The sequence below is a fragment of the Scomber scombrus genome, chromosome 14 (assembly GCF_963691925.1).
Source record: "Scomber scombrus chromosome 14, fScoSco1.1, whole genome shotgun sequence".
Classification (NCBI taxonomy): domain Eukaryota; kingdom Metazoa; phylum Chordata; class Actinopteri; order Scombriformes; family Scombridae; genus Scomber; species Scomber scombrus.
Genome location: NC_084983.1, coordinates 2,961,661 through 2,977,549, shown reverse-complemented (window position 1 = coordinate 2,977,549; position 15,889 = coordinate 2,961,661). Strand labels below are relative to the sequence as shown.

The window sequence follows — 15,889 nt, the reverse complement described above, 5'->3', positions numbered from 1 at the left end:
ACTTCCAGGTGTGCTCACATCAGCATCAGCTGACCTAGACAAGTAAGAGCAGAGAAAAATGAGGCAGACATAGGCTTTGAACTGCTTTCATACTCAACATCGACATTCAATCCAATAAAGACTACCGAAAATACAGTCTTGAGGCATTTTTATGGATCCATTTGAGCAACTAAAGGGGAGTTCTACAGTTTCAGCATCACCCTACCTTGGGTTTCAGGCTGGATTAAATCGTCATATCAACGAGCCTCCGGTTAGCCATTCATGGAATTTAATGCAGGACCCAGGTGTTATAAAAGAGATTAGAAGGGCAGAGAAAGACAAAACAACACGCCACCCACCTGAAGACCAGTGCCTCTTAAAACATTCTCCAACTCTAAGACCTGTGCAAGGTCTGGTATGATATTCAGTTGCACTTTAGATGTGGGGGCAAGGAGGGGAATCAAACCTGACTAATTTAACATAAAACATGACAAGAATGAAGCAAAGTATTTCACTATGACATTCAACAAAGAAACAGAAAATCATAATGACCCACTGGAGAGAGACAGAGAAGAATAGGATGGATGCTACATTTGAGGAACGAGGAGCATCTTTTGAAAAATTCCTGAGCAAAATTCCACCTGGTGCAAAATCCCTCTATCTGTAACCCAGGAGGGTAACGGCTCCGACAGACAGCTTCTGGTATAGTCCCGTTCCCCTGGGAGTAAAGCAGCTGTCACAGATGTTACCCAGGTTGTGTAAAGAGGCAGGGACACACACGTTTTACACCAACCACAGTCTGAGAGCTCCTGACACACAGAAACTGTCTGAGGCGAGGTAGATCATGACAGTGTGTGGGCATGGGTGAGATGCTTTATATGAACATACAGAGAATATGATACACATTAGAAATCACAATATTATTTCTAATATGTATTGCGAAACAAAAAATACAATGGTAAACAAAAAAACCTGTCCATCTTGGAGGTCTGCAAGCTTGCTAAAAAGTTTGTGGAGACCATCCATGACGAGCTGGAAACAATAAAGCAACATACTGTCTGATCTAACTGTTTACTCACTGGAATCACACATGCCACCAAAGTGTCAACACACTCTTATTTCACTGGTTGCAAAATAAATGGAAACATAAATAAATAATAAATATACATGACATAAAGTTGCTGGCCTGCAGTTACGAGAAGACCTACACAAGCTAGTGTGCAGAAAAAATGTTTGTGTTGCTTGGCAACAGTACAGAAATATTTGTGTTGGCAAGCAAAGTAAATGATAACATAAACAAACAAATCATAATTTGTTGTCACCTATAGCCTTTAAGCATTAGAATTGTTGTATAAAAGCAATATCACACTTGAGGTCATGCTGCTGTACTGTTCTGTATATCAGCACAGTTGTGATTTTCTTCATCCTCATACCTACAATTGAATCACAACTGTGCAGTACAACATGACTCCCTCTCATGTGATATTGCTGGTAGTATTCTGTCACACTGGTGATTAGGAGTAGCAGCTTTTTTCCAAGTGGAAATGCTCAATAATCTGGCATGTACTACATATAGCAGCTCAATATGGATCATTGCACAGTGTATCTGGGGGATCTTATGTGAGTGACATTCCCTATAAAAGGCAGATGGTAACAATGTAGGTGACACTCTGAAGCCTAGCACTGTCACTGGACCATATCCTATCCACTTAAAGATCTTTTTTTTCTGATCTCTAGCTGAACCTTGTCCGTATGTTCAGCATGTCCTTTAGGGAATGTCATGGAGCTGCCACGCTATTAAAAGTACAGCGAGGGAGGGAGAAGTGCTTTGGAGTGGAGCTCATATTATGTCTTGAATTCTTCTCTCTCCATTAATGTGTCTTAAATGTACGGTGAAAGGAGTGTAGACAGATGAGCTCAAGGCCCTGGAGTCATTGGCATTGGCATTTAGAATTGTTTTAAGTGATTAGAAATATGTGTAAAAAGACTCTCTTTATATGAGGACAGACACACCTATAAATAAAATGTTATATATAATATAGTTATTAGCTTATATGGATGGTTATATACAAAAGGGCACACATTGCTTGCTGTGTCACTTCAATGCTGTGTCCTACCATTGTAATGCTGGTTATATGCCCTTATATGTCTCATTTAGTCCTGGAAATCATAGCAATCTGTATTCCTTGCACTCATAGACAAGAGTGTTGTTCATTCTTGATATTTTCAAATGAGAAATATTGCCAGAGGTAAACTAACACAATCCACAATAATAAATAAATAGTTGAACAACTTACTTACCTTTGTTTTCTCTCATCTAGAATAATGTCATTTATTATTTATTTGCCTTAATGATGCAGTAGTTGCCCTTCTACAATTGGAGCAGAATGCAGCAGCGAGACTTCAAACTAACACTAGATGTCAAACATATCTCTCCAGTCCTGCTGAATGTCTTTATTTGTTTCAATTCAATTTAAGATTCTATTAATTACTTTTAAAAATTCACACAGTCTGTCTCCGCTTTATATTTAATTTGCTTTTATGACTTATTCTGCACCAATACCCATAGATATAACATCCAACCCTTGTTAAAAGTTCCAAGATTAAGACAAATGGAATTATGCTTTTACTGTTTTAGCTCCACCACTGTGGGACAAACTCTTTCAGTATTTGGTTGAGAGTGTAGTATTGGACTAACTGTGGTTACACCAGCAGAATGAATTGCGACACTAAAAAAAAATCCCCCAAACTCCTAAAATGCATTGATTATCTTCTGATGGGACTTGTTTCAACATTTACTACTAATACACAATCACTAAAATAGACAACACTAATATGAACTGACACGTACTGTACCTCTCCCCCTCTTCTCTTTCTCTTCAGACATCCGTTGTTCCCTCTGCTTGCGTTGTTGTTTGAGAAATGTGAGCAGGCCACACAGGGATCCGAATGCATCACTTCGGCCAGCTTTGATGTGGACATCGAAAACTTTGTGCACCAGCAGGAACGAGAGCACAAGCCCTTCTTCAGTGAAGATCCGGAGCTGGACAACTTGGTAAGCCAACTGTTGGGACAAATAATAGATAATAATCATTAACGCAATATAGGCATCAACCACTTTGACTTTAAGTCATTTGATTATGTCACCTCTTCAATTAAAGGTTTTAACCAGCACTGTAATATTAGTGTTTAAGGAACACGATAATAAAGATAGCGAAGCTGTAGAAATGCATGTTCTCAGTGCACTCTTTCATTTCTACTCCTAATCATTCCCTCCTTTTTTGTGCAATCTTCCCCATCCTCCCCCTGCACTTCCTCTTGCACAACAGCTAGCAGTAATTACAATGGAAGAGAAAGAGGATGCTGATCATATTCACTGAGAAAAGAGGGGGAGGAGTTGAAGCCAGGCAGAGACAAAGACAGAGACAAGAAAAAAAAGTGCACTTTTGCCATTCCAGTACTTGGGAAGTGCTGAACAGTCAATTAACCCTGCATCTGTGTGTTTTATGAGGCACTATGTGCGGGCATCCCTCCCAGAGGGCACTAACTCTTCCACAGGGTAGTAATGTTACACTGGGCCTGACTAGCTACGATGGGCACAAGAGTTACTGGTCCCCTGATTAAGCGAGCGCAGTTTAATTAGCTGATTTATCTCCTCCTTGGCCAAGCACTTTTCTGTCCATTCTGTTGACCTTGAGTGGTGACTTTGAAGGAGTGCACTACAGTGTGCAGCATAGAATGGAGAAAAGCCAAGCTGTTGATGGTCAGATAACTGCTGAATAGAAGAAAATACTCAATTATATTAATATTGTATATTAACTGACTGATTCCTGTAAAGGAACAAACAAGGTTCATTTATAGATATAGAAAAATATGACTCAATATAGGCCTTTCAACCATTTTTCAACCAGCTGTTTCAAACAGCATTTTTTTTTCAGTTGTATTTGACACTAGCTATAGCTATCAGGAAATAAACCTGGACCCAAGTTGTTTCCTAGCAACGCAACTCCAATGAAACGGTCTGTTAAATATCAGACATTTAGCCGTCTGTGTCATCTACCTCCATTATAATAGGAGTTCCTCTCTGACCCCAGCTATTGCATTTATTTGAATTACCTGAATATGTCTGACCAGAGCAATATGACCATTGCAGCAGGGGATGATTTTCCTCGACAGCTTTGGTCTGTAAAACCTGCCTCGTCAGCCTTAAGCAGCTACTAAAAGAATTCCTTTAGGACATGATTCACAGGAGATTTTTAATGTCCTTTGATGGGCTAAATGCTGTCTGGTGTCTTTATTTGGCTGCCAGGAACACTGTTTTGAGAAAAATACAGAATGCATGCAATTAGGGGGGATTATTTGTCATGACAACAGTGACATTATAACTGATTACAAGCACAAAATATTAGTATATCCAATCACTCTGGTCTGCCAGTCTTTTACTTTTTTTTCTCCAAAAGCTTAATAATGACTTAAAAGCTACAAAAAAAAAAAGAGGTGTACCATAAATAGTGAACACTAATTATAGGTTTTTTCAGGTTAACCACAAACAAGTGAAAACTTATTTGAGAATAACACGATTTTATGGAAGATGTTAGAATGCATATTATGATGAACATTCTTATTATTTTGTTTAAAAGTTCTAGACCACAAAGTTAGCTTTATTCAGTAGAGAAGTGTCTACCTTCCTGCATATAAGAAGCTCTGTCTGTTTTGACTCTTGGCTTTGGGAGAGGAAAGGATGAAAGGATTACTGCCCTCCTGTATACTTGTATGTACTATATGCATTGTGTATACTATAAGGGTCAATGAGGTTTATTTGTGTCCATGTGGTTTAGTCAAATATAAAGGAGTTACAATGTGAACATAAGCATATGAATAACTTGCACACATTCTTTTTTGCACTTTTAATCCATTTTGAGAGAATATATTAGAGGATTATGGCAAAAATGTCTAAGTGGTGTAACCATAAACACTTTGTACCAAACAATTCAACTTGCTTAAAAACATTAAATTCTCAATAAAACACCATATCAACTAGTTTATAACTTTTTATGGAATACAATTGTTCTAAATATTACATTTAATCTGGGGAATCATGTCAATCAGAAACCATTTAAAATGATGTAATTATAGTCCACTTAAAGGTAGGGTTGGTAATCCTGTTCAGAAGCACTTTTTGTTATACTGGGTGAAATGGTCCTTCTATTATCTGAGGTATCAATACATTATGTCTTTAGAAAAAGGAACAGGAAAAATCAGACCTCTGTGACAGCCACAGGACAGATAAAACTCAACCAATCCATGCTCTTCGCACCGAAAAGCAAAAACCAATCAGGTGCCTTCATGTCTAGTTCTGCATCCGCCCCCCTCACTCCCTGCCTACTTCGTGCGTGCACAGTCTTCACCTGTCGCTGTTGCCCGTTTGTGGGGGCGGGGCTTGGATGGACTCACTGACGGGAGGGGGAGCAGCGGGGTGGAACTTAGAGGCAGGAGGAAGTGCTATTTTCAAATCTTGCTAGCTCTCTTGCTTTCCAACATTACCAACCCTACCTTTAAATACACTGTAGGTGGATAACATATGTAATATTTATCATTCTTTTGTGGTTACACCATTTGACATTTTCAGGAGCGTTCAGTCTTACTTTTGGTTAAAAAAAAAATGGTGCAAATGTCATTTCAAATGATATAAAACCGACAAAAATACTAAATGTACATTTTAACAAACCTGATGCTGCTTTTAAAACTATAACATATTTTTGAATTGCTCATCTTGCCAACTCTTATTTGTCACTGATCCATAAACATTAAAACTGAATGTCATTCCCTGCTCATCAATTAAAGAAACTGCAGCATGTCACATCCTCTTGTGACATCTCACCCTTTAAAATGGACTATTCAAACCTCATCTCTATTATTGCACATAGTGTCAATACAATCTGTTTTTTGCTTTGTTTTACTAAATGTGGCCAAATGTGTGTTTGAGTATGTCCAAACGCTTATGTGGGTGATCATCTCCTCTATGTTAATGTATTCAAAGTCAACAAAAGTCATCAAGTCTCTCAGATCCAGAGTTTTAGTTTGGTTTTCATGGATTTACAACAAGTCCTCCAAATTAAGACAATAACAATATGTTATTTATGTTATGACAATATGTTGCTGGTCCATGCCTTCCAGATTGACACAGCTGAGGTTAAGGTTTGATTAGGATAAGCTACAAAAACAACTTGTTTAGGGTGACTAAAATCGTGTTTTGGTTAAAAAATACTGCTTCATTAAGGTTAGGGGACCTTTTGTCGTCATGGTTATTATACGAACCATTTAGTTACAGTTAGGTATGAGTCGTAGTCATGGTTAAAAGAAAGCAAAACAGGAAATGAACAGAGCTCTTTCATGCCGGCCATTATGTTGACCCATCCATCCAACATCACCGTACTCCCCCCTTTGTTTCCAATAAGCACGACTCATTACTCCAGCCTCTACATCAGTGGTCTCCAACCCTGCTCCTGGAGAGCTACTGCCCTGCATGTTTTAGGTATCTCCTCACTCTAACACACCTGATTCTAATAATCAACTCGTTATCAAACCCTTTGACGAGCCTCAGCTGCTTGATAACGAGTTAGAGTGAGGAGACACCTAAAACATGCAGGGCAGTAGCTCTCCAGGAGCAGGGTTGGAGACCACTGCTCTACATTAACCAAATGTCAAGGATTCTAATAAAAGATGCTGATTTATTATATTGTGGGAAATGTAGGATCCAGTGTTTATGGGATTTGACTTGATATAAGTACCAACTTGATACAAGTAATCACTGGACTGCTTAAAAATGACTATGACTTTTCAAATCTAAGTGCAAATTCATAGTTGCCTTTGTTCACTGACAGATTTTAAGGGACTCATCTTAGATTTGCTGTTAATTAAAGGCTTAAAATATTCACTATTAAGATGGGTTTGTTTTTTTTTAGCCTTGCCAGCAGCTGGGGATGACAATGTGGGTCCATCACTGTGATCCAGGCTGGAATATTGCAACGATTGGATGCGTTACCATTTAATTCATTTTGTACAGACATTAAGAAAATCTATACAAAATGCTTGAATTAATCCATGATCCCATTAAATCCGATTAAAATGTCTTCATAACACCATTATAAAGGGGAAATCAACATTATGAGGTCTTTCAGTTTCATATTATGTAATAATGGTGATTTTTGCTTATGGTTTGCTTCCCTTTCTTTCAGATGGTAAAGGCAATTCAGGTGTTGCGGATCCACCTACTGGAGTTAGAGAAAGTCAATGAGCTCTGTAAGGATTTCTGCAACCGCTACATCACCTGCCTCAAGACCAAGATGCACAGCGACAACCTCCTCCGTAACGACCTCGGAGGACCATATTCTCCAACACACACCGGTCTCAGCATGCAGCAGGTCAGTCTTGGACTCTTTGTGGATTTCATAGCTCTTTGATGGTACCCCTCTCTGAGTAGCACTCCCTAAGATACACCCTGTTCTTCCTTTAACAACAGGTAGATTTTGCTGTTGGGAGGTTTTCAGTCACATGAGGATAACACATAGTCTATCTACTTCTTTAACATTTGCTCACTAGTGTCTCTCTGTGATCCCCCAGGAACTAATTCAGACCTCCTCTCCATCCATGACCTCTATCTCCAGCTCTGTTAACCCTTCAGGGATTGTGGTGCCCGCCGGGGGTCTGCAACAGGGCAATGTCGCCATGACTACCATCAACTCTCAAGTGGTATCAGGTAAGCATGTAATTGCATGTTAAACCACACTAATGCATACACAAACAGTGTTCATCTTGGAAGACTCATATTAAAAGACGTATTATATTATATTATTAAGTTCCTATGGTAATATTTACTTTGACAATACACCTATTTTTACACAATTCTGGTATTATCAGTCAGTAAGTAGGAATACATAAATTCAGAACCCATTTTGCCAGCACTGAACTGTCACTTTTCAAATAGTCCACATGCAGATGTAAACGGCAGAATCTTCCTTCTCTGACTGCATGGTGGAAATATTGTGATATTTTTAAAATTCTAAACCTAAACTGAATATTTGAGATTGATACTGTCAATTTTAGGGGGGGGGGGGGGGAAACACCAAATAAGAATGCAGAGAAATTATGTTTGACAATTACAGTAAGGATATAAACTTAGATATACAGTGATTTGCATATTTGTTACTAGAAGAACCATAAGAACAATGGTGAGGACGACCTACTCTTATGCTTAATGGTTTATTCTGATCATTTGGTGAACTTTGAGTTCTAATTTATTATTTTGGTCCATTTTCCATAATGAAACGTTAAAATCTGAACCCATTGACATGGTGTGAAGGAAGGGCACTTTATATCTCAACACCAATCATTGCTAAGATCTTATCCATTTTTTTTTTTTGGGGGGGGGGGGGGGGGTCTTTATTGCCCAAAAGACTTCTCTACTATTTTGAAGCAACATTCTACTTTTGTTACCATACTGTCATCATTTAGGGGTATCTTTCACACCTGCCCATCTTGCCTGTTGTGTTCTTCAAGAATTCATTTTGGGATCATTATTGTTTTCTGTACATGTGCTAGTAACAGATCACATGTTACGGAGCTCTGAAGTGAGTGGCTTCACCTCTATGCTGATGACACACTGCTGTATGCCCCCCTAAGACCTGGTGACACTGCTAGTATAAAATAAACTGTGTCATGTCTTTTGGAAATTGAAGAATTGGATGTCTCAACATTTTTACAACATATATTCTGTCCACCATATTTTACTATTAGATATGTTGATCCCTTAAGAGTCAAATCAGCTAAATTTTTTCGTATAGCACCAGATCACAACAGAAGTTATCTCAGGGCACTTTTCACATATAGTAGGTATAGACCGTACTCTTAAATGTGCACAGACCCAACTTTCCCCCATGAGTAAGCACTTGGCGACAGCGGCAAGTAAAAATCCCCTTTAATGAGAAGAAACCTCGAGCAGAGCTGTGTTTTAGGTGGGCAGCCATCTGCCTTGACCAAACTCCACTTTACTGCATATTTATGCTGGTGTTTGTCTGTGTGTGTGTGTGTGTGTGTGTGTGTGTGTGTGTGTGTGTGTGAGAGTGTGTGTGCGTGTAAGAGAGCTGCAACACACCCTGAGATCCAAAACCAGGGGGGTTTCCTGGTTATTTCTAATCTAGTACGATATTACCACGTGTGAATGGGCCATTTTAGTGCATGTCAAGCTGTGAATCTATCTACCAGAGTATCTCAGCCCAAATCAGTAGCATCTGATCTCAGGAAGGACTTCAGATAAATTGATCAGCTCTTTTTACTGTGTTCATTTTAACCCTGTTTTAGTTTTTTTTCCTTTTACTATGTACTATTTTATTATGTATGTACAGTATGTGTTATGTTTTTCTCATTATTTTAGCAAATCTTACAGTTATGTTGTTTTGCATTTCCTGCTAAGCACTTTGTAACTGTGTTCAGTGCTATGTAAATACAGTTTATTATCAGAATACATACCAAAAATTCTTCAGTGGACTAGCGTTGAAATGACACTTGGCCCACAAAATTCAAAATACATTATAACAAGCATATTGTCCACACAAACTGGCATTAAAAATAGTTTTTATGTAACATCAATATGTAGTGAATGTGGTGAGAATCACTTTGAGTATTAATCATGATTTTATTTAAATTTAATATCAATAATCTGTATGGTTAGCTTGTTAATTTCAATCATATCACCTTGCTCAAGCACATGCTGTACGCAGCATTCTTAACTGTAACATTAAAGTGTTATTTATAAAGATGTTACTGTTCATTACACTGCTGTTTATGAGGGTGTTTTGTGTACATGTGATCAGACAGCATGGTAACTATCCTTCAGAGGCTTGCCTGATAGATTCTCATAATGTCAAGCCTGTACAGTGAAATGTTAATCCTGCCCTCTGGAAATCCCTTTTAACCCAAAATAAATCAATGTCTCTGCCTTTGATCACTACACATTGAGAAGCTCAAACAGACTGTGATAAGAGTGTCTTGATCAAGGCTAATTAAGCCAGCAGCAAAAACAGTCTCCCTTCTTCTTCTTTTTTCTTCTTCTTCTGGGTTAAAGGACATTAACGCACCTTGAATTTAATCATTCCGTCTCCTATTTTCCATACTTTTGTTTTCTGTGCTGACAAGAAGTTAATAAGGCTCTGGCAGTGGCGCAGGATGTGGCTGTTACTAGCTGCCGAATCCACTTGATACTCATAACGGCAAATTATCCCCTCAGGTGGGACCCTGTACCAGCCGGTTGCCATGGTGACATCGCAAGGGCAAGTGTTAACGCAGGCGCTGCCGCCGGGAACCATACAGATCCAGAACTCACAGGTAATACCGTCTGACCAATGATGCTTTGGCCGACACGTTCGCTCCCATCCTGCGCCCTCACCACCCACCGTCTCAATTTGTTATTATTAAAAGGGCCTCTTTACATCTCACAGAAGCCCCCCTGGGTGCATTTTCATTGTCTCTGTCTGAACACAATCCCCCGCTGACAGACAAAATGGAAATTGTTTATTCCTGTGATGTTTGGGTTGCCTACATGTTCCTGTCAGGTTCCACTGCGAATGAAAGTCATATAAGGACTTGCACTGTACAATAACATCATTTAGGGGTTACATTTTTCTTGATGTAATTTATACAAATGCAAAAAATATCTAACTCTCTCACCATTTTCTGTCTTATTTTTTTCAACAACCATTTGACAAGCCAAGTCTTTGTCTTTCACATGTCAAAGTGCTGTAGTCTTAGTGAAAACAAAGAGAGGAGAGCTTTGTGGTGTAATACTGGACAGGATATATGATGACCACAAATGTTTCATCTCCTTTCCATGAAAGGCTTTATAACAGTCAAGCCCACATGAATGCTTGGAACTGCATTGTTTTACGACACAAGGGCACATCTGTGGTTTTAATATTTCCTTCATTTCCAATTAAATCGTGGCCTCAACAGGCATCTATAGTTCTTCTGAGACACTCACTGTATCCTCTATCTATCTTTGTTCAGTTGTTGTGGGGTTGAATGAACCTCATACCTTTTCCTACTAATCAACTGAATCTTTCAAAAGAATATACTGTTACAGTTTTAGTCAACTCAAAAACAACATTCATAGAGCGTCTCTAGTTTCATGGAGTATGAATTCTTACAATAGTTATGAAAAGAGATATTCAAATGTAAAATGTAATTGGGAGTATTGAAGGCTGTTCTATCTGTAGCTTGGTAAAGCTGGTGAGGGTAAATTGATCACATTAGTTATTATAGCTGAGCTGCATGGTTGAAGGCCAAAAGAAGTGCTATTGAGAGTTAATGTAGATTTCTACCTCTACTGTACAATAAACTGCTGAGTTATAGAAGCACTGTTATATACTGTTATTATTCTCATATCTGAATACAGAAGTCATTCACTCTGGTTTATTTCTGTATGATGAGTCAGAGTTGATTTGACATTCATTTAGTCTAGCTCCAATCTATCTCTCCTGTCTGCCAGTCAACCGTGCAACTTTTGTCTGACAAGTTTGGTTTGACTGTTCATAAAGCATAAGGTATCAATTATCAACCAATTCTGTATCAGACCTTTTAACTTCACTCCAACTTATTACCACAGGTTTTACACATATTTTTGGGAAATTATGGTCAATAGGCCTCATTTAAATTTAACTATACCTAATATTTGAGTCAACACCTGTAGTCCTCCCACGTCAAAATGGTCCTAGGACAAGATGATGAATACAGAATCTAACAATAATATATTAAAACTTTTGCAATAGGACATTATATTCTTGTTAATATCAAAAAACTAAAAGACAACTTTATACTATATAATTTCTCATTCCATAATTGACCTAATATACTGCGTGTGTTGCCTTGTTAGTGCGCTTGTTATATTAAAGTCTATAAAGTCTAACTGTATCTACGTAGGAGAGGACTGTTCTTTGCATCCAAAACCTTTATGACTTTCCTTTTGTTATATGGAGCTATAGCAAGCATACCAGCACAGACCCTGCTCTGTTGGGAAGGAGGCCCCAGAGTATTAAAGAGTAGAAACCCTACTCTCCAAGTAGAGACCATCAGGCACTTGAGCCCTTGTTAGGTCTGCTAACAGGACGCTCGTAACGAGCAGGATCTTTTCAGAGTCAGAATGTCTTTGTTTTGCTCCGAATAACGGAAGCAAGAGGAATCTGACCTGGATAATTGGTGATGACTCATTAAAGGACAGTCACAACACCAGAGTGAAGGCAAAATAACAGAGCAACAAAAGTAGGGTAGACAAAATATATTGTTAGCTGAACATAACATTTTTAATTGAAAAGTCTTAGTTAGTTAGTTAGTTAGTATACTATTAAAATATGCAGGATAATGGGATAGTTGAAGCATGTATTTTTTTTAAATGTAATTCTGTTCTTTAGGTGTGGGGGGGGGGGGTCTATGTGATGCTAGTGTTCATTTTGGAGGCAGGCAATGAACTCGTAACTATTTTTTGACCCACAAACTGTGATTTAAGTGAGAGTGGGTAGGTAATTAGAACACTGTATTATACAGTACATTAACATTTAGTTGGGATGTAAACCTATTTTTAGGATTCAATTTATAATCACTGCCTTTTTTTTTTTTTTTTTTTTAACTTTTCAAGATATTTCCACCACACACATGACTCAGAAAAGCAGCAGGCTGGGTAGATTTAGTGTATCGGTGGTGAGGCCAGTCTTTGTCTGGCCTTGATAGTCTCAACACTTGCCTATAGATATAAATAAAAGCTTTGAGCATGGGAGTGTAACAGTGCTGTGGTGGCCTGAAGAGCAGCTCAGTTTCAGGCAGGTAATCCTGTGCTTGACAGTCAGACGAGGCCTCGCTGAATAGCCGTGACCCAGCCGAGGCAGAGTGCTACATGTAGGCTGGGAATTGAACACAGCCCCCGTCGCTACTTTGCAGACAAGCCCGGAGTAATCACACTCTCGAGCTCGGTGCCGCCAATTAATTCGACCTCGCTCTCCCCCGGAACACACACTGCTCCCTGGGCTGAGGGGCGGGGGGGAGGAGGAGGGAGGAGGGTTATCCACGTGACACCCAGCTGCAACTCTAATGAGTCATGTTTTTGTATGCAGGGTCTGAAGGGGGATCTGAGCGTGTGCAAATGTGTATTTATGGGCATTGTGTGGGCTAAAGGGGGTTCTGCATTTGTGTGAGTGCATATAGGTTTGTGTGTTACTTATCTCCAACACAGCCAGGGTTGTTTCCACTACTACGCTCCGCATAAAATTAATCAATTTTATATTCTTTAGCAGACTTGCCTTTTTTTATTTATTTATTCATGCATTTTGTCCTGCATGCTTATGCATATGAAATGTTCATACAGTATGCTCCTCTCTGAAGTGTTTTATTTAGCCTTCATGAATGGCCGCCTCATTCAAATAAATCATAAAAAGGAACTCAAAGTCACTGAAGGATCCTCACTTATACTGGTACTGTCTGGTACAATAACAGTGACAAATTAGAAAAAAAGATGGGTTTCATTTATTACATATTACATATTTATGAATATGCAGACATAAAAGATGTGTATGTGTGTACATCCTGATACAGTGCATGTTTTTTTATCCAGAATATAAAGTGTAGCTCTTTGCTGATAGTGTCAAAGAGGGCTTGGTAATGGCTGCTATTGAGGGCCCATTGTGTTTTATATTATCTGCCTCAGAGCACACATGCACATTTATCTCCACAATGAAATGAAAACACACACAGACACACTGTAGTAGTGTACACACACTTGTTTTTTTTTTCACTTACACTAGGAAGACATTGTACTGACATAAGTCCTCTCTCTGGGTACTCAAACTAACACAGAACCATTACAATACAATCCTAACCCTAACCTAACACTTACCACAACATGAGTTAACCAGTTTGCTATGAAGCATTTGTCCCTAAATGAGCAGGTCTCAACATTTGACTGTGTGAATAGATTTTACGACAAGATATCACATGAACTGGCATTAAAGGACAAGGCTAATGATATTTCATTTGTTTCTAATTGGCAAGAAATCCCATGAACAGACCAACACCAACCATATGTTTGACCATCTCTCAGTACTTTCTGACTTCTCTATCTTGTCTGCACTTCTGAAGACCCACCCAAATCTTTAAGAACAGCTAAACAATTTCCTAAAAGAGTCACTGTAGTTTTCAGCAAACATTACTCAAATAGGAAGTAATAGTGATATTATTTTGAATGGTGAATTAATCCAAATGTGGTGCTCTAGTGGGTATTTTTGGCAGCAGGATGGTGTATGAGGGATGATATAGTGTGTGTGTTGATGATAATGAAGGAACATGTTACCCAGTGCAACAGTGTGACTCAATGTTTTTTTAATAGTTTTTGGACAAAAATGGAGCTCTGTGGTACAGAGGAATAAGATATTTGAGGGGTTGGATACACACACAAGTCAGTAGGTCAATTCAGTCTTTTTATGGGATTTGTTGAAAGTTGAAAAATGTAAAATATCACCAGACTCAGACTGTACTTACCTACAGTATATGTACGCTGAACTATAACCATTTCCTAACCCCATAAATAAAGTGAACTGAAAAGCATCACAACCCCACAAGTCCTCACAAGAATAGTGGACTATCAAGAGTCAGTCCTCACAACTACAGCTTAGCCAGCCGAAACACACACGCACACACACATCCATAAGTACACTGTATGCTGTCAGAGGCCGTCGATACTCTGAGAGCATCTCGTCCTTCAGCCCTCGCACTCTGAACAATAACATCTGAATAATGATTTCTCACTGAGCACAAAGACAGGCATTAAGTCAACACAAAAGAAAGAAAAAAAAAAACCACAGTCACTCTTTATAACAGCTCCTCACTAATTTTGCACCAAACTTCTGACCCAAGCTTGGCCCGATCCTCGCCTCTTTAAACTCCTCCTGGAAGCACTAAACAGACTACTGATCAAGGGTGCTGCTTTTTTTATTATATATTTTAAGTATCATTACTCAAATTCAGTTACCATGGTGACACTTGAGGAGGTGTTTCTGCCCTTGCCACAGAAAAAAAAGGATAGGTAATTGGTAGCCTCCCTTTGTTACCGTGGCAACAATAACTAAACCGTACCATTCGCTCCTTTTTGTTCTTCTGTTTTTCTTATTTCCCTTCCTTTCTTTTCTCTTGCTGGTGTCCTTTCTAAAGCTTAATGTGGACCTGTCGTCCCTGTTGGACAGTGAAGACAAGAAGTCCAAGAATAAGAGGGGGGTCCTGCCCAAACAAGCCACCAACATCATGCGCTCCTGGCTCTTTCAGCATCTCATGGTGAGGCAGAAAAGGAAGCTAGATGGGTGAAAGGCTCCATGTGCATTAATCTGAAATGTTCAGGTGTTTTGAAGCAGTAGCTATGAATGCAGGAGAAGAAAAGGATGATGTATTAGATGCAGGAATTAAAGATCAAATGCTTGTTTACTGTATTGTCAGAGAGTAAGAAATGTCAGTTTTTGGAGGTTTAATGTATTGGTTTTTAACATGAGATGTCAATATTAAGTCAAATGCAATGAATGAGAGCAAATACTGAAAAATATTCCTTCTTTTTTTTTAGCACCCGTACCCAACAGAAGATGAGAAAAGGCAGATTGCAGGACAAACAAATCTCACCCTTTTGCAAGTCAACAACTGGTAAGATGCTGTGTTCCTGTAAGGAGAATAACAGTCTCACCAGAGCCATAAAGCCCTTATCTGCACACGTAGAGAAGGAAGACATTACTTCATGTAATTGCAGCAGAAATACATGAGGAGGCTTACCTTAAATTGAGCCTGTGTGTACTGGGGCTCCTCAGTGTATTGCTGGCACTGTGGCGCCATC

The 15,889-nt window shown here is 38.9% G+C and overlaps 1 protein-coding gene across 1 annotated transcript in view; it reads left to right on the top strand.

Moving 5' to 3' along the window:
* The window catches only part of pknox2 (pbx/knotted 1 homeobox 2), a 76,608-nt gene that overhangs the window by 58,549 nt on the left and 2,170 nt on the right, over window positions 1-15,889 (top strand). Inside the window, exons 6-11 of the mRNA XM_062433099.1 lie at window positions 2,863-3,034; window positions 7,218-7,403; window positions 7,603-7,738; window positions 10,265-10,362; window positions 15,226-15,345; window positions 15,626-15,702. Of these exons, the coding sequence (XP_062289083.1) occupies window positions 2,863-3,034; window positions 7,218-7,403; window positions 7,603-7,738; window positions 10,265-10,362; window positions 15,226-15,345; window positions 15,626-15,702 (789 nt within the window). The remainder of the gene's footprint in view (window positions 1-2,862; window positions 3,035-7,217; window positions 7,404-7,602; window positions 7,739-10,264; window positions 10,363-15,225; window positions 15,346-15,625; window positions 15,703-15,889) is intronic.